General features: G+C 45.8%; 2 protein-coding genes across 2 annotated transcripts in view; one reads left to right on the plus strand and one right to left on the minus strand.

Moving 5' to 3' along the window:
• The window catches only part of MYLK4 (myosin light chain kinase family member 4), a 78,276-nt gene extending 67,318 nt beyond the window's left edge, over positions 1-10,958 (minus strand). The window contains exon 1 of the mRNA XM_042870168.1: positions 10,613-10,958. Coding sequence (XP_042726102.1) covers positions 10,613-10,668 — 56 coding nt within the window. The 5' untranslated portion in view covers positions 10,669-10,958. The remainder of the gene's footprint in view (positions 1-10,612) is intronic.
• On the plus strand, positions 598-25,594 carry WRNIP1 (WRN helicase interacting protein 1). Its single transcript, XM_042870170.1, has 7 exons — positions 598-1,114; positions 9,422-9,613; positions 10,675-10,919; positions 19,830-20,059; positions 23,299-23,454; positions 24,275-24,354; positions 24,809-25,594. The coding sequence occupies exons 1-7, from the start codon at positions 605-607 to the stop codon at positions 25,082-25,084; spliced, it is 1,689 nt and encodes a 562-aa protein (XP_042726104.1). The 5' UTR covers positions 598-604; the 3' UTR covers positions 25,085-25,594.
• The last annotated feature ends 204 nt before the right edge of the window (positions 25,595-25,798 follow it).

Below are 25,798 nucleotides of genomic sequence, written 5' to 3' on the forward strand. Positions count from 1 at the left end.
AGGGGGAATGGCTGCTTACATGGGTGGAAAATGTGACAGGACAAGGGGGAATGGTTTTAAACTGAGACAGGAGGTTTAGGTTAGACATTAGGAGGAAGTTTTTCACACAGAGGGTGGTGATGCACTGGAACAGGTTGCCCAGAGAGGCTGTGGATGCCCCATCCCTGGAGGCATTCAAGGCCAGGCTGGATGTGGCTCTGGGCAGCCTGGTCTGGTGGTTGGCGACCCTGCAGATAGCAGGGGGCTAAAACTAGATGAGCATTGTGGTCCTTTTCAGCCCAAGATTCTATAATCTTGCAGGTTATTCCAACATTAAAGATTCCATGGTTCTATGAACGGGCCCCCTGCAGGACCACCTCTACCTAGGGCACTCAACAGCCGCCCGGGCGAGGCCCTTCCTCCGACGGCCGTGCAGCCCGGGCCGCGATCGCCGCGGCGCAGGGCGAGGAAGCGCCGAGAGCCGTCAGGCCTCCGAACGAGACGGCAGTGAGCACGTCCTCCCGCCGCTAGGGGCGGTACTACGGCTCCCGAAGGGCTGCGGGCGCAGAGGGCGGGCCGCCTCGCTTCCCGCTCCGGCGCTGCCCCGACGACGCCGCGGGAACCGATGGAGGGCGCGGAGGCGCGGGTGTCGTGCCCCGTGTGCCTGCGGGAGCTGCCGGGCGCGCTCATCAACGCGCACTTGGACCGCTGCTTGCAGGCCGCGGAGGGCGAGGCGCAGCGGGACTGCTCGCCTCCTTCCAAGAGGCCGCGCCTCGCTTCCGCCAAGTCGGGCGGCGAAGCGGAGGAGCGGCCCGAGGAGGCCCGCCCGGCGGCCGCCCCCGTTTTCTCCCTGTTTCGCGGGGGTCGGAGCCCGGGAGCCCCCGGCGGGAGGAGCGGGGCCGGGCGGGGAGATGCCGCCGAGCTGCCGCAGGAGGGCGGCGGGCCTGCGCTGCGCGGGGCGAGCGTGGCGCAGCGGCTGGAGGGGCAGCCCCTGGCCGACAGGCTGCGGCCGGACACGCTGCGGGACTACGTGGGGCAGGAGCGAGTGCTGGGCGCCCACACCCTGCTGCGGTCCCTTCTGGAGTCCCACGAGATCCCCTCCATCATCCTCTGGGGACCGCCGGGCTGCGGCAAGGTGAGTGCCTGGCCCTGCGCCGGCTGGAGCTGGGCTCACTCTCAGGGCCCTGCACTCTGCCCGGCTTCATTTGCGAGGCTGGTGGACTCCAATTGCAACTTAGATTACGAAAAATGTAGCTTACTTCTAGAATAAAAACCCACCCCCATCATCCCTATTCGCTGCAGCTTGGACTTTGATTACACAGGCCAGATTAGGTTCATTGCAGCCAATGGGCTTCTTCTGGTAAACTCCTAATCCATTAAATAAATGTAGAAGCTGGGAAGCTTGAAAGCAGCAACAGAATAGAATCATAGGATTTGATTTGGAAAGGCCCCTTAAAGGCTGTTTAGTCCAACTCCCCTGCAATGAACAGGGGCACCTACAGTGAGATCAGCTTGCCCACAGCCCTGTCCAGGCTGACCTTGAGTGACTCCAGGCACAGGGCATCCACCACCTCTCTGGGCAATCTATGCCAGTGCTTCACCCCCACTTAATAAAAACTTTTTCCTTATATCTAAATGTATAGGAAATGAAGTAAGCTTACAATAACAGCTTGCAAACCCAGATTTGCTTTAGCGCAAAAGTTCTGTCTCCTGACAGAATAAGACTTCAGTGTGGAAGGCAGCCAACACTGGCTAGGTGTGCTCTGTTAGGCACACATCCACCTTCATGCATGCAAGCCATCAGTTGATCTTCCAGTTGCAGGTTCTGACTGCTGCACTCTTGTATCCTACATCTTTTAAGATACCAAGGACAGAGGCTGATAAAATCCCAAAAGGCACTGTAGTGCAGCATGGCAGTGAAAGGATCCACAACTGGAGTGAGTGAAGGACCAAATAAATGCCTTGAGTTTGTTCACTCAAAGATCTCAGCTTGACTCATTCTCCCTGTATTTCATATTGGGATTTGAGGGGGGAGAAGCTAAGCAAGCAAAATACATGCTCTGTCAGTCTAATGTGTGCTCAGCTTTAAGTTTTACATATTGTATGCATGTGGTTGTCTTGACTGTGTGTAAAAGCAAATGTGGGATATGTGAGATAATGACTAATGAATTAATGCTAGCAAAGCAGCTAAGAGCAAGTTGCTACCCTGTCATTGTCAGTATAATTCTTTTGAAGATAAAAAGCGACTTCATGTGTGTGATGTTTGTATAATACCAGTTAATCACAATTAATAAGAAGAAGGTATGAGAGTGGTTGATACATGGATTAATACTGTTGGCAATGATGTATTAGGTTGTTCAGGCTAGACAACACACACCTGAAAAGAATCAGATGATGAATGTACACCATTGCTACTTCCTTTAAAACAGCAAGATAATACCAGAAAGAAAACAGTAGATGAGGTAAAGGAGCTGTTGGAGTGGGTCCAGAGGAGAGCGGTGATCAGAGGGCTGGAGCACCTCTCGTGAAGAAAGATGGAGGGAGCACGTAAAAATGGTGCTCCTAAAGGTTTTTGTGGGTTTTTGAGGTGATTGTCACATTCAGTGTCTGGACAGCAACTGAGCTCAGTGTACTTTTAGTTGTATTCTGCTGAGTCTACAGATATTCTGAAAAGCTATGGAACAGCTTGTTCTTAAGGTGGTGACGGCTCACTGTTGTGCTACAGATGCTACAGATCTACTTTTGGAACCTCCTGTGTTGCTAAGATTGGTTTTGGATAATGGGTGATCTGTTTCCTGTCATGTCACTTTCACTCACCCGTGGTGTACCTTCCTTATTCATACACCTTGAGTGCAGTTGTGTTTAGTAAGCTTGCTACTTGCTGAGCTTAAATTCTGCTACTGATCAGACTTGCCATATGACTTGCATAATGACTGTCCTTTTAGAGTTGTGGTTGAATTGAAGTCATATGAGGGTTCTGTATTTCACTTGGGTATTAATTCCTGCCCATGCAAAGTAAACTAATCCCCTTAAAGATTGAAAAAGGAGTACATGGTTGCCTGCCTTCCTCTTTTCATGTACCATTTTGAATGAATATACATAAAATGTCTAAGAAGATGTTTCATGGAGAAGTAACCTGAAACGCTTGGAGAACTGACTGACAGCAGGTCTATTTTCTTTTTACACAAAGAATCACATAAATGAATGTTTGAAATTTAAATGGTCTTGTGAAGGAAAAAATAAGTATTAGCACTGTCTAAGGATCTCGTGGACTGATATCTAAACCTTTTTCTACTAAGCATAGTCCTTTTCACTAGGAAAAATACTGAAAAAGAATTGCATATTGTCTAGCTTCAAATGCAGCAAGCTCACGTGCTAAGCTCTGTCCATCAAAGAAATTAACCTTACAGTAGAGGCTTGGTGCTAAAAGTGGGATGTGATTAAATATGTTGATCTAAATTTGGACATGCTTTGTAAGGTGATCATTTGGACTTCTTAAACTTCTTCATTCTCCTGCTACCCATGGAATTGGCTTATTGCTGCCCATCTCTACTTTCCTCCATTTCTATAGCCAAATAACATGTTAACCAGCGCTTCTTTTAGAAAGAGTAAAGCAGGACTAAGTAAAAAAATAAGTGGACATGGAGTTAATACTTGGGGACAGATGTCAAATGCATGTATACATTATTTATCAGTCTGGACTTCTGTGCTGGCAACCCTGCCCACAGCAGGAGAGTTGGAACTGGATGGTCTTCAAGGTCTTTTCCAACCTGAGCCATGACAGACTGCTCTCATCTGAGCTAGAAGAGAATCAAATGCAGTATTTGACACTGAAGATCAAGAATGCTTTCTGAGAATTTTTATTATGAAATACATCAAAGTTGGGTACCTAGTTGAAAATACATTGTGTTCTGATCTTAGTTGCTGTTGGAGCACTTGGCTAGTCAAGAAAACACAATGAAAACCAGGATACTTCTGTTGTGAGTTGACTATCTTTTGATTTTTCATCTGTAATGAGCCTTCTTATTTCAGGACAGCATGATCTTTGTACTTCTAATCTATCACCTTAATTTTTTATGAAGTCAGATTGCTTCATAGGTGAGCTTGCTATGTCTCTTTGTTTCTGTTTTTACTTTTGGCACTATTAGTGTTGAATACGTGAATGTGAATTCTGCTGTAAGCTGACCAGACAGAGAATAGAAGAAGAAAAGCTGCCTCAAAGAGATGCTGTGGTTTTTAACTTCTGAACAGTTAGCTTGTTCATCCTGACTATGCACATTTTTAAAAGCCTGCATCAATCCTGGTGTAATCTGAGTATGCTGCACTATGATTTATGACACCTTAATGCAGGGATTTAGATTTTTGCTTGTCTGCCATGGGGCACCAATTTTAGTAAAGAGTTAGCGAGGGGACACGAGTAACTTGAGCACAGAATAATTTTGCTGCCACAGATAGAGTTTAAGCCTTATAAACCTGAACGTTCTGTTTTAAATACGATAAACATTCCCTCTTGTGTATGCCATTTAACAAGGAAAAATGTAGGCAACGTGTTTGGAACTTGCTCCCTGTAATTAATAGGACACAGAGCATTTATGCATGATTTTCTGGGGTCTGCATATGCAAGTTGGTACCAAGTTAATATGCCATGTTGATACAAGTGCAAAACATAAAAAATCACCCACAAGTTATCCTGGAAGTTTCCATCAGATGACCTCTGAGTTTATATTTCAAGGAGACCCTTCTATTTCTTTTTATTCAAGGCATTTGTCAGGATGCATCAGATGCAGCGCAAATGGAAAATGAGATTTTTATCTGGAAATGTGTATTGTCTTTTACAGAAGCATGGAGTCCAGAACAACTCTGAACAATAAGCTTATCTTTGCAGTTGCCTAGGTGAAGTCTTCAGATGCCTAATTTTGCTTATGCCAATTTAAACCCGGCATAACTTAGGTAGGGTAGTGCTGTGGGAAGACAAAACTGGAATTAGCTCAGCATATTTGTAAAGCAGTTGGAATATAATGAAACAAGCCTGGATGCAGCAAATGGAGACACTGCTCCATTTCAGGAAATGATGTGCAGTGACCTTGCCTCTGTTTATGCTTGGTCTGACTTGGATTCTGGAAGTGCTCTAAGCCACATGCTGTTGCTGTTGTTTGGTGACACTTTACTCCTCCAGTAGTCTCACAGTAGGCTATTTGGGGTGTGAGGAACCAAACAAGTTGAGTAAGAATAGCATCTGCCCTTATGTAAGTGCCAGCTGCTGCCACTTCTGATTGCATTTATCTCAGTAGGCGTGTCAGAGCCACGTTCATCAGCCGTCCTGACAATTTCCTTTAGGCATAACCTGATGTGTTGCCTGTGTCTCTTGTGGCACAGTGTGGGTTCAGCTCAGGGGTGCTGGATAGGACAGTTTTAAGCTGTATCTCAGGGAGCTGCTTCCCCATCAGGCACCTGCAGGGGCTGATGCTGGTGATGGTGTCCATCTCAGGCCTGTGAAACTGCACGTGGCCTACTGTGACTGGTCATCAAGCACAGTATGGCCGTGGCTCCCACTGCCCTCAGAGGAGGGCTGAAGGTGAGAAAAAAACTGTTGATGGTAACAGCAAGTAAAGAAAGGTTTGGAAATCCTGTCCAGAATAAAGGAAGAGGCAAAAATACAGGGCGAGTTATAATCAGAGAGCAGCAGGATGCCAGAACATAACTCTGGTAACTTAATTGAAGACTCTATAAGTATGTAGATGTATCTGGCCTGTTGTGCTGTTTTTGTACTGGGCTTTCTCCATCTTTTGTCATCAGTACTGCATGCGTAATTTCCACTGTGGAAAAAAACAGAAAAATCCCTTGGTGGAGAAGCCTAGATGCCAGCCAGATTATCCATGCTCAGGAATAATTTGTGATGTGCTGCAGTCTGTACACTGGTACCACATCTGCTTTGGTCACTTGAAGATACCTTAGCAGACTGGATGCCCTTTCAGACTGGTTGGGATAAGCTTGTTAGGGTGGGGTCTATCCAGCTGCAAGGGAGAGTTCTTCACCACAGCTTGTTTGCATATAACGTAGTATGAATGTCAGCTCATCAGAACCAGAAGAGGTTGAGAGACATGAAAGGGCTGTGAGGTTGTGACAGCTGAAAGACTGTGTGTTTTCTATGACTGATATCTGCAACAGTTGTTTTGCCAAATTCATGCAACTCAAGAATGAATAAGGAAAGACACCATGAACAGGAAGCCATAGGCAGGTCCTTAAACAAAGTCTACCTGATCTTCCAGTAACATGACTTAACTATATTAGGTTTCACAGACACCTTCTTGACAGAATTTTTCTTTGCTATGGTCTGACTATATATGTTGCTCTTCCAAGTTTTTTCAGCTTCTCTTTCTGAAAAGAGCTGGGCAGTATGACCCCTAATACCTAGATGGGGCTTCTAATGCAGTGCTTGTTGTTTAATGACCTAGTAAGAACTACTGAAATGTAAACAACTCCTTGTGTTTAAGTGGTAAGTCAGTTTATGTCAGCATCAATAGGACAGGTATTATTTGTACTTGCATTTTCCTATGTTCTTCTGGCCCCGAATGTGACATTATGGTAGCACACAGAATGGGAAATTAGGTTGAATTCAAAGAGAGTTGCTCCGTCAAGGATACTTGCAGAGGGAGTTCTTGCCCTGCTAACATCCTGCTAACCTGAACATCAAATCTGAGCTGTGTGCTCTGGCAGTGAGAGATGTGCTTGGCTCAAGGTTTCTGTTTCGTTCACAGAATCATAGAATATCCCTAGTTGAAAGGAGCCCGTAAGAATCATTGAATCCAAAGCCTGGAAGCGCTGTTTGTGGGAGTAGGTTTGTTTCATTGGTGGGTGGCTTGTTTGTTTTGGTTTTGGGTTTGTTTTTATTTTGGTGTCTTTTTTGTTGTGGGAAAAGAAATGCTCATTTGGGTTGACATGAAAAAAATTCCAGGACAGTGGAGAAGAGTTTCAGTAGCTAAGCGTTCTGTGTGTAGGAGATCTGGAGTTTCTTGGTGTAGCGTGATACTGACTTCTGCTTGAGGAAAAAGCGGGGGAAAAAATGGAATAATAGGAAATAATAGGGTTACAGAAGAATGGGGTAGGCTTGACCTCTATTTGATGAGCAGTTTGATGGGCTAAATGATTGACTGGAGAGAATAGAGGGAAGAAGCCAAGAATGCGTCTGTCTTCATCGAGCAGTGCTTTTGAAATACAGTGTATGTTATTATTAATGCAGCTTTTGCTGACCCAGCAGTTGGCAGAGTGGGAGAGGTTATATGCTGGCTGAGGACCACATAGCAGATGTCAAATAGATCCTTGTTTTAATGGTAACTTTCAAACAGATTTCTTTGTCCTTTCCCTACAAATTTCTTTGTATATTTTTTTTTTCCTAAAATAAGGGTAGAAATACAGATCCCTGTGTATCCTCTAACTTTTTTAAATGGTAAAACATTTTATCTGAAGATTGTATGTCTGATTTGACTGACTGAAAAACTCAAGGGTTCAGTTTCTTTTTGGCTTACAAGTATCAATTTCTTTGCTTGTACTGAGATACCGTGCAAAAATTTTGACTTTTGACCCTTGCTGGAGGTTGTGCTGAATGATACAGTGGAAAAAGCCATTCACCCTGTGTGCAGGAAAAAAAAAAAAAGGTGATCTCTGCAGTCTTGAATGCCTCGATTTAGATTTGTGTTGACCTTAACAAATCTCTTCATCTATGTCACCTGATATTGATGAAGTGTGAGTTATCAGTTTAAGTGGTGCTGTAAGAAGAATAGCAAATTAAATTCTACTTTTTCCTCTCTCCACTGTTACTGTTAGAGAAAGAAGTGGTGCACTTTTCATATTCAGATTTGATATATTGGGGGTTTTCTTGCTTTCAGTGCTGGTGAGGCATGAATACATGTTGAATCAAGTCCCTTTTGTAAGGAAACACCAACTTCAGTCTTAGAGTTTTGTTTTCTTAGCACGGTTTCAAGTGTCACTTTTTGGGGTTTTTTTTGTTCTTCTTTCTGTTTTTTGGTCTCCCAGCCCTCCCTGATGTCTATAGGCTTGAACAACACTCTGGAAAATGCTTATGTCAGTCTTGTTTTCTGCAGCATTCCCAGGAGGGGAAGGGCTGCTGCTTTGAGCTCCCAGAGAGAAGAGGGGATCTGGCTCAAGTCTTACATCAAGACATGAAATGATACGTCTTCTGAAGACAGGAACCTCTTACAAAACCGAAAGCAAAGATAGATAATAACACATCTTTCCCCTTTGTTACCCCCGTCCCATCTTAGGCTGGTTGCCATATCAGAGATGTGGAGATCCTTTAAAGAGACAGAGCAGCACTGTTAGGACACTGCCAGTGGCAGTGGTCTGATAGATGGTGGCTTCTGCAGTCTCTCTTCAAGAGGATCAGGTTTGAAGCACCTGCTGCTTTAACCTCAGTGCTTAGAATGTCTTCTGAAGCAGTTTTATCAGCACCTGTCCTGCTCCTCAGCTGCTGAGGCTCTCCAGTGTCCTCGCCTCCCCCTTTAACAGAAGTGAGGTGATGGAGAAAACGCCTGTTTTTCTCTAGCAGTACTTTAAGACGGAGGTAATACAGCTTAAGGCATGCAGATACACCTGAGAGGAGTGATGGAAGGTCTGAAGACCGTGCCTGTGTTCAGGTGTAGGGAATCTGCTTGCAAGGTAGTGCTGGAGGCTGCCTCTGTGCTTTACTGGGGGCAATGAAATGTGCTATAAATAAATGACAGTGTGACAGAGCTGTCTACAAGGAGAGAAGAACAACAGAGCTGCTTACTGAAACTAGCCAATGGTTTAGGCAGCTACCCTTTTCTACCCCAGGCTTGATGACTCTTGACTGTTTAGATTGAGCTACATTTTCTGAAGTAAGCATGTAGTTTTTCAGTGCTCTCGTTCTTTTGTGGGGAGCTGCTTTTTGACAAATTTAGTTATTATGTGTGGTGGAAATAGAAAAAGCTGTAACAACATTTATGTAGCTTTTTCTTTCTTAAATGCAATAACGCTGTAAGCTCTTCTGCAGGTATCTCAGACCAGCTATTCATCCTTTAAAATACTCTACAGAATAATTGTACAGTGAATTGCAGTCAACCCATCTCCCGTGACAACTGTGTCTTTGGAGAAGAGTTTTTCTTCAATGGTGAGAGAGACAGCTGTCGTTGCTGGCATTTTCAGTGTTAAGACTGAGTAGGTCTGGTACTTAAAAGTGCAAGCCTTAGAAATGCAGTGTGGAATTGGCAGCTACTCCTAGCGGAAAGTTTCTGAGTCTTCTGTGGGCTACAGTTGCATGAACTAAAATACCCTATTCTCTGAACTGCCAGCACTGTCCCTGTGTCCAAAATATATGTTTTTGTTATTTATGTACTGTCTTCAAATTAGTATTTTGTGCCCCAAATTATTTTTGTTACAAAGTTATCCCCTACTGCTTTTTCAGACTACCCTCGCACATATAATTGCCAACAGCAGCAAAAAGAAAGGCATGAGGTTTGTGACACTGTCAGCCACAAGTGCCAAGACAAATGATGTTCGAGATGTCATCAACCAAGCCCAGAATGAAAAAAGACTCTTCAAGAGAAGAACCATTCTCTTTATCGACGAGATCCATCGGTTCAATAAATCTCAGCAGGTATTGTGTTGCACTGCTTGTTTGGAAAAAGCCTTTGTCAGAACATCTGTGAAATTCCCTGCTTAAGATGATAACTTACTTTGGGCTTTTGATTTTAATTTTAACGCTTGTGGTAAATGAATTAAGTAATGCAGTATTTATGTCTCTAACTAACTGCTGGACATCGATGTGCTGTTCCTGTGATTCAAAGATTGAAAGAAAAGGCTGAGCTGTACCTGTAGTTGATTTGTGTACTGGGCTTTAGATGACATTTTCCTGGAATTTTATTACTTCATATTAGTGACATTTCCTGTACATACCTTCATTTCAGCCTGCACCATGGTGATAACATTCCAGGTTGCTTTTTAAAAAGTGTGGAATGCAGATTTGCACAGAGTGTTTGTTTTAATGCTGTGCTCTCCTCTCTGCAACAACAGAGAAAATAAAGGCATAGCATGGTTCTTTGGGACAGTATGTTGCTGCAGCCATTACTTGGCTGTTTGTTTCCTATTTCTTTTCCTACATATAATATTTTTTAGTCATGCCATGGAAAGCTTAAATTCTGTCCTGACGGTTAAGGATACATCCATGGTTATGGAACTAAGACATGGATATGGAACTGTGTTGTGATCTTCCTGTAGTTTTCTGAGATGTTCTATTGAATTAGATGGAGAACTGTAGCCCTACACATTGGTTCAAAGAGTTAGAAGCAGCCTCATTATTTGTTATGTTTGATAAGGCATTTTCATGTTACCTCTTTTGCCACACAACAAAATGAAGTTGCCTAAGTAAACTAAAAGTTTACAGACTTTCGATGCTTCCTTTTTAGCTGGTAGAGTCATTCTCATTGCAAGAATGGATCACCAAGGTGAACAGCTCACCATGTGTATGAAATTAAATCATTTAATTAGCTGAGCAGATGAGCTGCCTTGTCAGTGAGGTTATTTGTCACATCAGCAGGGAACCCAAAGACTCACAACGCAAAAGAAAGTATTTGAAAATGCTAGGTAGCCTACTCACATGGGATGTTTCAGGTTGTCATTGATTGAAATCAGTTGTTTCTGCTTCCCTCCCATACTCAGGACACTTTCCTTCCTCACGTCGAGTGCGGGACGGTGACTCTGATAGGAGCAACAACAGAAAACCCGTCCTTCCAGGTCAACGCCGCTCTTCTCAGCCGCTGCCGGGTGATCGTTCTGGAGAAGCTCTCAGTTGAGGCGATGGAGGCAATTTTGCTGCGGGCCGTCAAGTCCTTAGGGGTCCAAGTTTTGGGCCAAGGCAACCAGCACAGCAGCTCTGCGACTGGCAGCAGCGACGAGAGCTCAGAGTGAGTACTTTATGGGCTGCAGGGTGTTAACGTGCACAGCCTGAGGAATTGACTGCCTGCCAGGGAGAGGATGAAGCGCTTAGGGGGTGGGAAGAGAAACCCTAGCCACTTCTGATAGTAAAGAAAAGAAGTGGCAGCATATGGCAGGGGCAGCAGGGTGACAGGAGGGAGAGAATTCAGAGCACTGGCTCTCTCCATCCAAAACATAATCTTACCGTCTGGATTAGGACAGAGTTTTATACTTGGACCTGTAGCTCCTGGCTCACCCCCCAGGATATTTAAATCCATTCCTCTGCTGAGGATTTGCTGTGGAAGCCTGTAACTGAGTCTTTTTCGTATCCTAATGTGCATTACTTCTTGTTATGGGTTGTGAACACATCATGTTTCCACTTAGTAGCAGATGGGGCATCCCCTATTAAATTAACTTGGAAGCGCGTGACAAAAGTTTGTTGTTTTCTAAGGGTTTTTTCAATGGAATCAGAGAGGATGTTGCTGGTCTGTAGCTTCAGCATAAATGCTACATTATGTTCTGTGATGTGCTGAGAGTGTTTGCTGTGAGATGTTAATAGATTATTTATTTTTTCTGCCCCTTTTTGTCCAAACCAGATAGTCATATTAAACTCCGGGGAGAGTCTGAAATAAGTGAGATCAAGATTCATCTCTATGGGATGTATATTTGACTTTTGAAATGGCTAGCTAGCAAATAAGAATAATGCTTGGTCCTATGCTGCTTTCATGAAAGCCATCATTACAATTGTTTCGTGATGTGTACTGCTAGTCAGTTGAAGTGTATTGATGTGATGGAAGTGTGTAGGCACTCTGTGAATTAGATGAAAGAGAATATATTGTGTCCTTTCAGTATTATCACAGAATGCAAGCAGTAAGGATAGCTAGCTGGGATGCTGTGGTCAGGAAAGGGACTGAAAGATGTCGTCCCCTCTTCTGCCTTTTTTTTTTCTTTTTTTATTATCCTTTTCATTTTTTTAAGGTATCGTGGCTTGTTTTTACTCCTTTTAACATCTATGTGGTGATAGGAATCTTGGAAGAGAGGGCAATAGAACATGTCATCTTTAACATAAAGGCACAGCTGTGCTTGTGGCCACACCCTGACTGAGGTTCAGAGACTTTCCTTTCTGTATAGGATTAAAGTATGAGGCATAGTTTCAGTTGCAGTTGTTTGGGTTTGGGTTTCACTGGATTCCCTGTATCTGTAACCTCCTGTTAGCAGTAGATGATTTAAACAGCACAATGTGGTGTTTAATCAAACTCGAAGAAGTCTGGCAAGCAGACTGTCAGACTAACACAGTTTCAAAAATATATCCATGAAGAGAAAGTGCCCCACACCAATTACCAAGTGGGAGCCAGATGCTTTGAAGTCAGAATTTAAGAGGTTTTGTTGCAATCTTGTTTAACCTTTTTTATTTGTATTTTCTACTGCTGTCTGGTTTTGATCAGTAGCTCATAGATAATCTTGCTGTGGAATTTGGCTTTTTTTTTTTTTTTTTTTTTTTAAGCCATTCTATCCCTTTCTCTGATTCAGTTTTGGTCTCATTGTTAACTCCTCCTTGCTTCACACCCCATGCTATTTTTGCTCCTTCATTTCCTCTCCACCTACCACTCTCCAGGAGCAGCTGTGTCTTCTTTCACCTTTTTTACCTCACCACATCTAGACAGCAGGGCTAGCATTAGACACAGGTAGATAAGTGTTCAATCTATCCTGGGGAACAAATGAAAGAGATGTTAAGAATTACAGCTGAGTTGGTTGTTCACTTTGGTCACCTTTTTCAGAGTTGAAAAAGGTGCTGTAGCACTGCATGTCCCCAGATGTGAGGAATGCCCACTTCAGAAGGGAGGCAGAGCTCCAGCCAAAAGGCAGAAGAGGGGCATGAACGTTAAATTATGGTTTCAGTTTCCTTAAGGAGTAAGTTTGTTTCTAACCACGTGCAGTGTGAAATTCTGCATTTGCTACTAGGAATCTGTTTCTGAGATGGTCTTGGTATCATGTCACTTGTGTGACCTTGTTTAGATTTTGGAAAGGAAGATGATTCTTAATGGTCTCTACCTTGATGGTGAATCTTCGCTAGTTTCTACAGGTACCTTGTGTGCGCAGTGAGAGTGAAGCCATTGCTGAATTTCATCGGTTTCATTGGCTCTGCACTATGTGCATATATAGCAGTTATCAAAAGGAAAAGTGTACTTGACCATGATCTATTTCCTTAAGTTTTCTTGGTGGCTTTTTCTTGTCTTGTTCCCACTGTTGCTGCAAGTTCATAATAAGGTTAGACTACCTTGCTTCTTTTTTTCACTTGTGGTCTTTTCTTTCTGTAGAGTTGAACCACAGAGAGGCATCTTTTTCTTTATGTCATCACGCTTGTGCTGGGCTGCCTAGTTCTGGGTCCAGCATTTGGGATCTGAGCAGAGGGGCAGGATCACCACCCTTCACGTGCTGGCAGCACCTGGCTTCACGTAGCCCAGGGCACCATTCAACTTAGTGACTAGGGGGTCCCTTGCTAGTTCAGCTTAATGTCCAGCAGAACTCCAAGGTCCTGTCCAGCTGGGTAGAATGTGGTGACTTTCCTCCCATGCAGAAATCTATGCTTCCCTTCACTGAGGCCCATGGGGATCTTGGTTGGAATGTAACAGCGGCACAGCAGCAGGAAAAAGGGCAGAAAGCATTAGGGATAGGGAGGTAATGGCTGCGACCATTATGCTGTTAGAAGCACCAGCACATTTTCTTCACTCTTTGTTTCTGCTTTATTTCCATGGTGGACGTGGACAGCAATGACGGGGCTGCTGTGTGGCCCAGCTGCTGCACAGCCCCAGTCTCACCAACTCCATCACTGTTGTATTGCTGCTGGTTGGGTGGCCTCTGCTTTGGTGATGCCAGGTCCTGGCAGTTACTGGCCTTCCTCTTGGAGGTTCACTGGGTCCCCCCAGGTGGGCTGGTGCCAGGGGGCCCTGCCATAGGTTCTGCCAGCTCCTTACCAGGCACTGACAGATCCAATGTGGAGGTGGAATGGGAGCCTGATTGGCACCTCATCCTTCTTGGAACTGGCAGGGCTGCTGAAGGGGGCAGAAGGTTTATTACAAGTGTTCTTGCTACAGCTTTTCATTGCGTTGAAGAATATGGAATTGTTTTCTCGTTTCTCCTACATTAACTGGATGATCACTAGCACCTCGTGTTATTTGGAATTTTTCATGGGACAGATGTTAAAAACTGAAATTCAGATACTACATATTAAGATGTTCTGCATCATTAAATCCCTGGTCAGTTGGGACAGGGACAGTTAGCACATCCCAGGGCTGAGGATGTGCAAGATGATCAAGGGCAGCTCTCCCCTGCACTGGGGAGCCTATGCCTGGGCCCAGCGCTCCAGCTGCGGCCTCCTTAGAGCTGAGCAGAGGGGCAGGATCAGCGCCCTTTGCACGCTGGCAGCACACTGGCACCTCGTGCAGCCCAGCTCAGCACTCACCTTTGCGGGCAGAGCTCCTTGCTGGTTCTGCCGAGAGTCTGGCAGGACTCCTGGGTCCAGTCCAGCTGGGTGGCCCCGGCTGCAGTGTGGCCTGGAGGTGTTCCACCTCAGGGGCAGAAATTTGCCCTTCCCCCTGCTAGTTTAAATGGCGGGATCATTGCAGTAACCTGTGCTCCATCTCCGACTTGTTGAAGCCCTCACGTGGTTTGTTAGCACTGCCATGAGTGCCGATTCCTGGTGGTGGAAATAAGGTTGTGTTTCTACGCCCTCCCCAAGGAGCGGAATATGGAGGAAGCGTGATGGGTAGGGACAGCAATGCCAACGGCCTGGTCAATAACACAGAGACCTTTTCTTCTTAGTTGTAATAGATGTTCATTTTATTTATTTTGTCTGCAAGCAGCAGGCCGAGAGGTAGATGTCGTCCTCCCGGCCCGCCGGAGCCATGCTGTGATGGCAGTGCCGTGCCGGCCTAGCGCCGCCGCCGGGGCCGCCTCTTGCGGGGTGGGGACGAGTCCTGGCGGCTGCTGCTGGCCTTCCTCTTCGGGGGGCGCCGGGGCCCCCCACGCGAGCGGTCCCTGCCCTGGGTGGAGGGGCCTGCTGCCGCCGCCTGCCCTGCCTCCTCCTGGGGCTCCTCCGCTGAGGGTGCGGTGGCGGTGCTGGGGCGCCCAGGTCCCCCAGGAGAGCTGCCGGGCAGCTCCTCGGCGCTGGGCCCTGCGGGGCTGGTGGAGCGGCCTGGGCCCGAGGCGGGAGGCTCCTGATGGGAGGTGCTGGTGATGGCGCTGGCTGCAGGGCTGTCCTCCCGTCCTCCAGCAGCGTGGCTGTCCTGGTGGTCCAGCTCGTGGCGGATCGTGGGGCCGTACAGGGCTGCTGCGGTGCTGATGAGCCTTCTCACGAAGGGCACCACATCACCGCTGGTGGTCAGCTGCAGCGCCTGCACCAAAGCCTCCTCGTCCAGTCCATGCTGGCACAGGAAGTTTATGGTGGTGCACTGTCCCGCATGGACTTCCCACCAGTCATCGCTGGACTGCTGCTGGATCTCCTCCTGCAGCCACTGGAGCAGGGGTTCGAGGTCTCCCTGATGTTCCCTGAAAAATGCAGCCCAGACCTCGGCTGGAAAGTTGTGCTCAGGTGGGATGAGCACCGGCTCTGCAGGCCCCTGCTCCTCCTGCAGGCCTTGATTTTGGTCTGAGTGTGCTGTGGGCTGCGGGACAGCACACTCAAGGAAGTCATCATCCGACCTCACCGAGTATCGGATGGTTGTTATTTCGTGCCCGCATACGGCACAACTCGGCTTCTTGTAGGCCCACCAGATGGCACAGCCGTAGCACAGCTGGTGTTGGCAGGGGGTCACGTAGGTGACATCCTCCCGAATTTGCCCGCAGATGGGGCAGACCCAGTCGGATGCCACGTCCATGGCCCCGGGCTGTGCGGTGGGCTGGGGAGAGCTGAGGTCGGGAAGCTGCTCCCCTCGCTGGCGCTGCAGCAAGCAGAAGGTGTTACAAACTGCAAAAGAGAGAGAGAGCCTGCGGTCACTCGCTGCCTCAGCAGCAAACCTGCCTGGTCCCTGTTCCCCACCAGCTGCTTCAGGGGCCGTGATGTCCTGCACCACTCACCTCTGCCGCTACAAGTGCACCCTTTGTGGCCCCAGCTGCCTGAGGCAGGCAGGGCTGGGGGAAACGCTGCTGATACTGTGGGACGGGCACCAAGAACTGGTGCCAGCAGCCCCACAGCTCAACGCAACCAACTCGCTCAGTGCTCCAAGTCTCACATCTATGCTCAACTGGAGTACAGGCACGAGTGCACGCTGGCCTCTGCCAGAGCCCAGATCTATACAGAAAGGGCTAGCGAGGTCACAGCCATCTCCATTGCTGACATCACAACCCCTTGGTTGGTGACCTCACCGTCCATTGCTGCATCTACTGGGGCCCCAGCCTGGGCCTCCATCGCCCTCCATCATTCCGTGATCTTGTTTTGTAATGGTGAAAGATAGATTTGGGGAAGTAAAGGTTTTACGTATTTTTACTACGCGTGTAACTTGTAACCAATTTGCCATTAGATGGTGCCAAAAGATAGCATGGCAAAGCTTGATAGGTCCAATATGGTGCAATGGATGCTGCTTTGGCTGTCCTGAGGACCAGCTCCTCACAGTTGCTGTCTGCCCGCACTGCATGGATGATGGACCGCATGCCCTGTTTGCAGTGTGGACCCTGGGGCCTGCTGCTATTGCACGGCTGGGTGCAGTGGAAACAAAAATGGTGGCAGCGTGACATGGCGCAACCATGCTGTCCCACTTCTCCAGGTCTGTGGGGCTGTAGGTATCTAATGTCACCTCCATGCTGCCGGCGTGAGGCATTGCCACGCTGCCTACCTGCGCTGCTGCACGCGCCTCTCCGCGATGTCCCAGCTGCCTGCTGCCAGCAGGGTCGGGGTACAGCAAAGTGGCTCTGAGACGGCGTCTGAGAGCTGCGCTGGCAGCACCCAGAGCACGTTTCAGCTCCAAAGCTCGCCCTGTCCACACTCCAGTCCTCGCACAGTCGCTCGGTCGGAGGCCAGGCACGAACTGCCGGGCCGGGCTGCCGCGCCCGCGTTCAAGCAGCGTGGGCCAAGCAGTCACAATGCGTCGCACGGAGACGTCACAAACCACGGCTCGGCCGTGTCGCCAGTGCTCACCTTCACTGGGTGACATCACCACCCGTCCCACAGCGATGTCGCCGTCCATTGCTTGCTCATCACCGTGCGCCGGCCTCACCTGCTGCACGCGTGCCAGCAGCACTGCAGCCCCAGCACACGTTCCTGGGCTTCCCACAGGGCCGCTGCCCGCTCCATTCCTCCCCACATCTCGTGTGCTCAGTGTCAGTGTTTCCCACCAGTCAGTGGCACCTGGGCCGTGTCTTCCCACAGGTCCATTGGGTGGCCCTGGCCATGACACACAGAGCCAGGCACGTGCAGCAGGAACGTTTACTATTCAATAAAATTTCCACTTTCATCTGTTTCTTGGACTAGATGATCTTTGAGGTCTTTTCTAGCCTTAGTGATTCTATGAGTTTTGCATAATTACTGTTGAGTGAACCTTTCAGTAAATTGGAACATATGGTCATGCTGCTATCCCGGATGCTGGCAGCATTCCTTCATTGATGCATTTGATGTTTTCTATTCAATCTTAAGTGTGCAGTGGTCTGGTCTGCTGAAAAGCCAGCTACTGCAGAAGCAGCTTAAGGCTGCTGATTAGCTGGAGCAGGATAGCAAAAGGGGACTGCATTTGACTAAAAAAGAGAACTGGAATTACTAATAGGTTTTCATTACAGAGATGCTGAATTGCCACAGGGGCAACTGTCTGCGCTTGTCAAAGTGCTGTGAAATTAACTGACCACCAGTGAATAGGATGTGTGTGCGTACTGAGCCTGAATATGGCCACCTATGCAAGAACCCCAGGCAGTCCCAGCTGGTAACAGCCTGCTGAACAGTTCTGTTCAGTAACTGCACAGGGTTTGCTTGCTACGTACCCCATACACTTCCACTGTCAGGCCTACAGTGGTTATCTGATGCATGTCAGGGATTGCTATCCTGGTCCTACTTAGTTTGTGAAATGTGATGAAATAAAAGCCTGACATGCTTCACATGTAACTTCTGGTCTGTTGGTGTTCAGCTGATGTTGCCACGTCCGAACTGAGTGGACGAGGTGGCTGTGCTGACCTCCTGACTGAGGTGCCAGAAGGTTTATTAGAGGTGCACTTGCTACAGCTTTTCACTGCATTGAATAATGTGGGATTGTTTATTTCTCCTGCATCACTGGTGCCTCGTATTCAATTTGGAATTTTTCACTGGGCAGTTTTTACATAGTGAAATTCGGATTCCTCATCTTAAGCTGTTCTCCATTTAAAAAATGCATGGAATTCAAGCCAAAGATCATGATACAACTGAAACGTTTCAAAAATTAAGGAGATCACTCCCAGCTGTGCGCTGTTACTGGGTTTGAGTTTGACTCTTTACTCTTTTGTGTGTTCTCCTTCCTCTGATAAGTTCCTGCTTTTGTCACAGTTGGATGTTTGGGATGGGCTCTGCTTTTGTGAGTTTGTCTGTGCACTTTCTAGGCACGTTGAAGGAGGTGAGCAGAGACAAGACCGCGGTTTATGTTAATGTCTTTTCAGCCAACGTAGAATTTAATTCTTAAGAAACACAGAGCGTCACTACAGAAACTGGAATCCTTTTCTTTGTTGTGCCATCACACGTGTAATGTTTCCTTATCAGTTTTACATCAGTTAGCGGGTTTCCCTACGGTCAGATATGCGTTGTTACATTGTCGTCATCTTCACTGCCATCGCATTGTGCCTTGTAAAGCATTCAGTGAACTAGTGGGGGTTGGGGAACATGAAAGGAAAAAACATGCATTCGTCTTTTCATTCATGGCTTTTTACTTTTATCATTTCAGTGGTGCCCTGAGTGTGGTATCTCAAATTTAAGTCAGATGATAAACTAGATGGTACATGATGTATTTGGTGCTAGGTAATGCAGTAGGCATGCAGCTCCGTGAAATGAAGGATTCCTGGGTTCCTGTTGGCAAGCCAAGACGCCATGCAGTTCAGCTTGCGAGTGTCTGTATTAGAAGTACTGAGAGGTTTTGAATTGGCTGGTTTGCAAATCAGTGTTTAACATGGGCTTCCTTTTGGTCTTCTGTGTTGAACAGTGCTGGAAAATTGTTCACTTTTTGGAACATCCATCTGATTTCCTTGCTGGAAAGAGAGTTGCTGGGATAGAGTCCTTCTTCAGAGAGAACAGTGTAAGGCAGAGAACCATGCGTATGGTAGTGTGTAGGTTGCTCTGAAAATAATGCCTCCTATTTATTTCTGTAAAAACTACCACAGATACAAAAAAGCACAATAACATTATTTAATAGAGCAAATTCTCATCTACCAAACACCATTTTTCAACAGTCACCACTATTAGCTATGTGTTTTTGCCAGCAATGTATGAGAGCCTGCGTGCCACACTTGTAAAAATCTGTACAGACTGTTAAAATTTGAGGTTTTAATTGCTCAGAAAAACTACTGTGATTCAGTTCTTCTGAGTGCTAAATGTTTGTTTTTCTTAAGTTCTGAATGTGTTGGGTTAGAGATCACGGAATAGGGAAGCATTGCGTTACTTCCAATCATTGGCTCTCATCAGCGCACTGTGCCAACAGCTTGCTTGTGCGTGTCCCTTGATTTCCAGGTAATTTGATACATGTGATACTTGACCATCTTGCTTCATTTTTCTGTTTCCTCATTCAAACACCAAGAGGGTGTTTGAAACTCCTTGAAGAAGGTACAGTTATTCTGGAGTGCTGGCTTAAACCCCGTTGCCTCTTGACAGACTCCATAAAGAAATGCCTTACCTAGCATGATGCGCAGCGAGGGAGGAGCATGAGGTGGGATAATGCCACGAAATATTCTTGTTGCAGATTACCTGTGTATGTAGAGGAAAAAGCTCTAAGTACTCTCGCCTACCTTTGTGATGGTGATGCGAGGACTGGATTGAATGGACTTCAGTTAGCAGTACAGGCCCGACTGGCAGCAGGGAAGACCACTGTGCTGAGCCTTACCAAAGGTTGTTCTGTGGATGGAGTTCTCATAACGGAAGAACATGTGAAGGAGGGTCTGCAGCGATCGCACATCCTCTATGACCGAGCAGGTGAGTACCTGACACAGTTTCTGCAAAGTAGCATTTGGAAGAGCCTCCATAATTCCCACTACTTCTCCCCCTTGCGTAGCAGTTGCTCTGATGAAGCAGCAGATACAGTTAAATCTGGCCTAAAAACTGCTTTTTCTTTGCACTAGAGGAGGCTCAGTCAGAATTTCCTCGTTTGTTCTCTCTGCTTCAGAAGCATAGGTGGATTGAGAGACATAGTTGCAACCCTGCCAATAGTTGTGTAGTAAAATGTTTTGGTTTTTTTTAAGGTTATTGGGATATTGAGGTCTAAGAGGCAAGTCTAAGACAAAAAGTAGTATTTTGGTTAGGAGGCTTGTTCTTGCGGTGGCCGGCAAACTTCCATTGATGTCTTTATTTCATTGAAAGTCTTGGTAGTGGTCGTGTTCACAACAGTGTTATTCAAAAACCTGAGTGGCTTGCTTTGCTTTGAGACTAGCTTTTTAAGGTAATGAATTTTGGAACTTGCTTAGGACAGGTCACTTAAATCTAACACATTCAAGGCTTCCTGTTACGCTAACCACTCTTGCTAATCTTGTGACTTGATATTGCAAAGGTTGGCCACCATGCATTTTTATGTGAGAGGGTGGAAAGACAGTGACTGATATTAGAAATCACACAGATCCCCTTGAATGCCCGTGCAAGTTCTTCAACAGTACTTAAATTCCTCTGCTATGGTATCATACATTCATGCCAGGTAGCATTTGTATGCTGTGCCTGATGCAGCTCAATTAACTGTTCCTATTGAAAAGCTGTGATGAGAGATTTCAAAAGGTTGTTGTAGTGTATGTGTCTGCTCTTAGCCTTGTTACAGAGAGGAAATGATGGCTCATTGTCAGGAAGTGCCAGCTGTGCAGATATCAGTATATTAGCAGCTGGCAAGTGGCAGATAGGCAGTGGGGAGGGAGAAGAAAAATATTACGGAGTATGTGTGGGAAAGAAGTCACGATTAGGGAGGAGGAGAAAGAGGAAAATCTGACCAGTTTACTGGTACAATTCTCATGTAACACCTTTGTATGTTTGCTGTTGGCTTGTGGCTGCTGTCTCATAGAACCTTTGCTCCCAGCCATCCTCTGTGTACTTGATTTCGTAGAGGTGGCTCAGAGTGTTTCTGCCTAATGATCACATGAAGGCTCATGTGCTCATGTCCAGCTTCTCATCCACAAGGACCCCCAAGTCCTTCACTGTAGGGCTGCTCTCAATGAGTTCTTCCCCTCAGTTTGTATAAATAACTGAGATTGCCCCGGCCCAAGAGCAGCACCTTGCACTTGACCTAGTTGAGCCTCATTAGGTTCACATGGGCCCACTTCTGCAGCCTGTCCAGGTCCCTCTGGATGATTTCCTTTCCCTCCAATGTATTGACTGCACTGCTCAGCATGGTGTTGTCCTCAAACTTGCTGAGGATGCACTTGATGCCATCATCTACATCATTGATGAAGATTTTGAAGAGCTCCAGTCCCAAGGCTGACCCTCTGGGGACACTGCTTGCTATGGGCCTCCACCTTGACATGAAACCATTGATCACAATCCTTTGGCTGCGTCCAGCCGACCAGTTCGTAATCCATTGAACAGTCCATCCTTCAAATCAATACCTCTCCAATTTAGAGAGAAGGATGTGATAAGGGACCACGTCAAAGGCTTTGCAGAAGTCCAGAAAGATGAGCTCTGTTGCCATTCCCTTGTCCACTGATGCCGTCACTCCATCATAGAAGGCCACCAGATTGGTCAGGCATGAACCAATGGAAATTGGTAAAGCAATGGTTAGGCAGGAGGAAAAAATCTTCTACAATGAGGACTGTGAAGCACTGGCACAGGTGATGTGGTTGATGGCCCATCCCTAGGTACTTTCAAGGCAAGACTAGATCAGGCCCTGGGCACCCTGATCTAGCTGTGCATGTCCCTGTTCACTGCAGTGGAGTTGGATTAGATGACTTTCAGAAGTCCCTTCTATTTCTGAGGATTCTTTATTTCATGTTGTGTGTTTCACGTTTGAGCTGCTCACTGTTTTCAAGGATGAACGCAACATCTCGTAGGGGATTTGTCAGGACTGTGTGCTGTGATCTTATTTCCTCCAAACGTTGTGGTGTGCCATCGTGGTATACCTAAATGTCAATGGTTTGTGGGCCAGTTTGGCCCGTTTCCGTGACTAATGGGGATGGAGGGACTCACAGACCAATGCCCTCCCTGGGAGAGGGGGAAAGGAGATGGGCTGAAAAACAGAACAGTGGCAACAAGCTAGGGGAGAAAACTAATTTACCAAACATAATAGCAAAGTGTGAAATAACACAGTATTATACTATCTGATTGGAATTGAAACTAATAAATTACATACAATGAGATGGATCAAACCCTAATGCCTAGGTAAGATGCCTGGGGAGCACACGCTACAGAGATGAACAGTAAGAGAAGGGGGCTGTTTCATGACTTGTGGGCAGTTCTATCTTTCCCTCTACATGGAAATGGAACAGTCCCATCTTCTGGGAGATGTAGTTCTTCTCTTCTGAGAACCAGGTACCTGGAATATCAACAGCCCATGGAACTGGAGCAGTAACACTTCAACTCCCAGTGCACTACAGGATGTCATGATGTGGAATACAAAGAACAACAAATCCTAAATCCTGGCACTACTGCAAGGTTTTCCTTTTTTCCTGTGTATAATTCATGTCTGTGTATAACTCATGTCTGTCTTTGCCACATGCTTTGTTTTCAAGTTTTATTTCAAGCTTTATGTGATGTGAAATTTCTTTTTCTAAGATATCTCCTGCATATATAATTGCTTTTCTTTTATTCTTCTGCTGCCTTCTCAGCACTCTGTATAGATCCCAAAGCCATGTTTCATGGCTGATATATTCTCATACCTTAGTTTGTGTGCATTAGGAGATACAGATACATGGTCTTCTTCCCAACTTCTTTTCCTTTTTCTGAAGGAAAGGCCGTAGGGTGTCAGAAGCAAATTGTTGGCCCTATAATGTTTAAGCAACAGAGCAGACCACTCTTATCTTTATCTACTGTGCTATTAACTGCTGGTGTGGTGATCAACATGTGAGAGCATGAAGGTGCTGAAAACACCGATGAACAGCATGATGCGTGTTTGAAGAGAACTGGATGAAGCAGGTTATGTTTACCTACCGTGATCTAAAGAAATACGTTCTGTTCTCTTAAATGTATTTTGCTCCTTTTCCTCCAAATAGCTCTCTTTATCTCTGCTCCCCCATTGTGAATAGGAGAAGAACATTACAATTGCATCTCTGCCCTGCATAAGTCTATGAGAGGCTCAGATGAAAATGCCTCCCTCTACTGGCTTGCTCGAATGCTTGAAGGTGGTGAAGATCCACTCTACGTGGCAAGGAGGCTGGTGAGGTTTGCAAGCGAAGATATAGGTACATACTTTCAGCATTTCTTGGTTGGGATACTGTGTTGGACTAAGATCTGCCAGTCTTCTGACCTTCAACATTTAGTACTTGTAGGGTAGGGGTGAAATAAATACCAAAACAAATACTGGATGCACAGCAGGTATGAAGTAGTGAAATGGATCGTGGCCAACAAAAAGTGTATGCAGACAGAAGCCTACATTTGACGTCCTTGTGGTGACTGTTGCTGGAGGAACAAAGATTTTTGAGGTTAGGTTTTGACAGTGTATAAATACCGATAGTTTCCAATCTAGCCATGACTGTAGGACACCTTGTGTCACAGAGAATGTGTGTGGCAGGGATGTCTGGGTTTTTGTGTTTGTTCCACTGTTGTAATTACTGTGGAAGCCTAAAGCCTACCGTGACGTGCAAACCTCATGATAGGTGGGTCAGTAGTTTTAAGGCATTTTGTTTGTCGTGAGCAACAGAAGCAGCAACATTTTTAGTATGTAAATGATGAGTGAAGACTAAGTAGATCTGGGGAAGCTATGTCTGTATAGCAATAGTTCCCCATTTCTTTTTCACAAAAAGGAAGTGAATCCTACTCTACCTGCTACTGCTCAGGCCGCCACTCTGTGGCAGCAGATTCAGGCTTTCAAAAGGAAAAGGGAGAAGGTTATGGATGGAAAGCATCTATCTCATGTGCTGCCAAGTATTTTAGTGGGTGTTCCACCACCACCTGAGACTGCAGCTTTGAAGTGTGCATGGGTAGCCTTCCATGGCAGAGAAGAAGAAACACTGTGATTCTAGTAAACTGACTAACCTGCTTTCATGTTATCCCTTGTTACAGGGCTGGCAGATCCTCTGGCTTTAACACAAGCAGTTGCTGCTTATCAAGGTTGTCACTTCATTGGAATGCCAGAATGCGAGGTAAAGGCTTCATTAGTTCACTGTTCTAAGAGTAACTTAAATTGTAAGATCTTGTTGTAATTATCAGAAAGAAACTGAGATTGTGAGAGCAAGGCAAAGCTATTGGTCCGTTCTAGGCAAGGCTTGGAGTGAGAAAACATTGTTGCTCCAGAAATAGAAGCTGTCCTTGAAATGCCACTGAGCACATGTGTTATTTCAAATAATTTTGTTTTGTTCCTATTCTTGTTTTCTTTCAATTATAAATAGTCATATATCCAGCTGTTGTAAAGTAGCTCTTCTTTACAAGTAGCCAAAGTCATGAAGGACTGTGTTGTTGTGAAATAATGTTCATACAGTAGCAGCACCAGGAGGTCAGTATATAAATGAAGGCCTTGTCATGCTACACAAAACATCTGGATAACAGACACTAGAGCTTACAACAAATCATTTAACATTTCCCCTTCCTTGTTTCCAGGTCATTCTAGCACAATGTGTAGTGTATTTTGCAAGAGCACCAAAGTCTATAGAGGTGTACAGGGCGTATGGCAATGTCAAAGAATGTCTGAGGATGCACACAGGACCTTTACCACCAGTTCCACTGCACCTGAGAAACGCCCCGACGAGGCTCATGAAGGACTTGGGCTATGGTAAAGGCTACAAGTATAACCCCATGTACAAGGAACCTGTGGAGCAGGACTATCTGCCAGAAGAGCTGAAAGGAACAGACTTCTTTAAGGAACGAAGAACGTGACAGCCCTGCTCTGAATACTTCTTGTTTTTATGATGCATACGTTTGTACTGGGATGAAGATTTCCCTGCTGATTGCAGCCCAATATTTCTGGAGCTGAGAGGACGAAGTCACTCCGCCCTTGAAATATTCTTGTTTTTTTGCTGTCATTCCAAAGGAGTTTTGTAAACCACTGCAGTCAGGCAGTATGGAAATACAAAAGTAAGCTTTGCAATAGAGTTCTGTCACTTCTGTAACCCACTGGTTCGAGGGAATTGGAGAAAAAAGTATCTTCCATTTTTGGCTCTTGTAGAGAAATAAGGAATATGATCATGCTGCTTTTCAAAATGTGTATCCAATTCAGACTTTTAGAATGTTTATTTTCCAGAAGAACAAAGAGACTGTGTTGTCCTCTCCCACACTGTGGGAGGAAGTGCAGGAAACTAAATATAATTGCAGTGTAGTTCTTCCTTTTATGATTTTTCAAATTTTCTCCAACAACATTTATTCAACTAATAAACTTGTAGAAAACAATGCTTTTGCATTTGTTTGAATACTTATGTCAGCAGTGTGGTTTTGTAAGTCTGAAGATCCTTTGATTTATCATGTCTTCTTCTATGGCAAATGTAAATTATTTTTGGAACCAGGGTAGTCATGAAAGTCTCTGAATTGATTGTTTCTCTCAAAACTGGAGAGGTGTGGATTTGAAAGACGGACTGTTCAGTGGATTAAGAATTG

This window comes from Lagopus leucura, unplaced genomic scaffold (assembly GCF_019238085.1).
Source record: "Lagopus leucura isolate 7727_CA_CO unplaced genomic scaffold, USGS_WTPT01 Super-Scaffold_100002, whole genome shotgun sequence".
Lineage (NCBI taxonomy): Eukaryota > Metazoa > Chordata > Aves > Galliformes > Phasianidae > Lagopus > Lagopus leucura.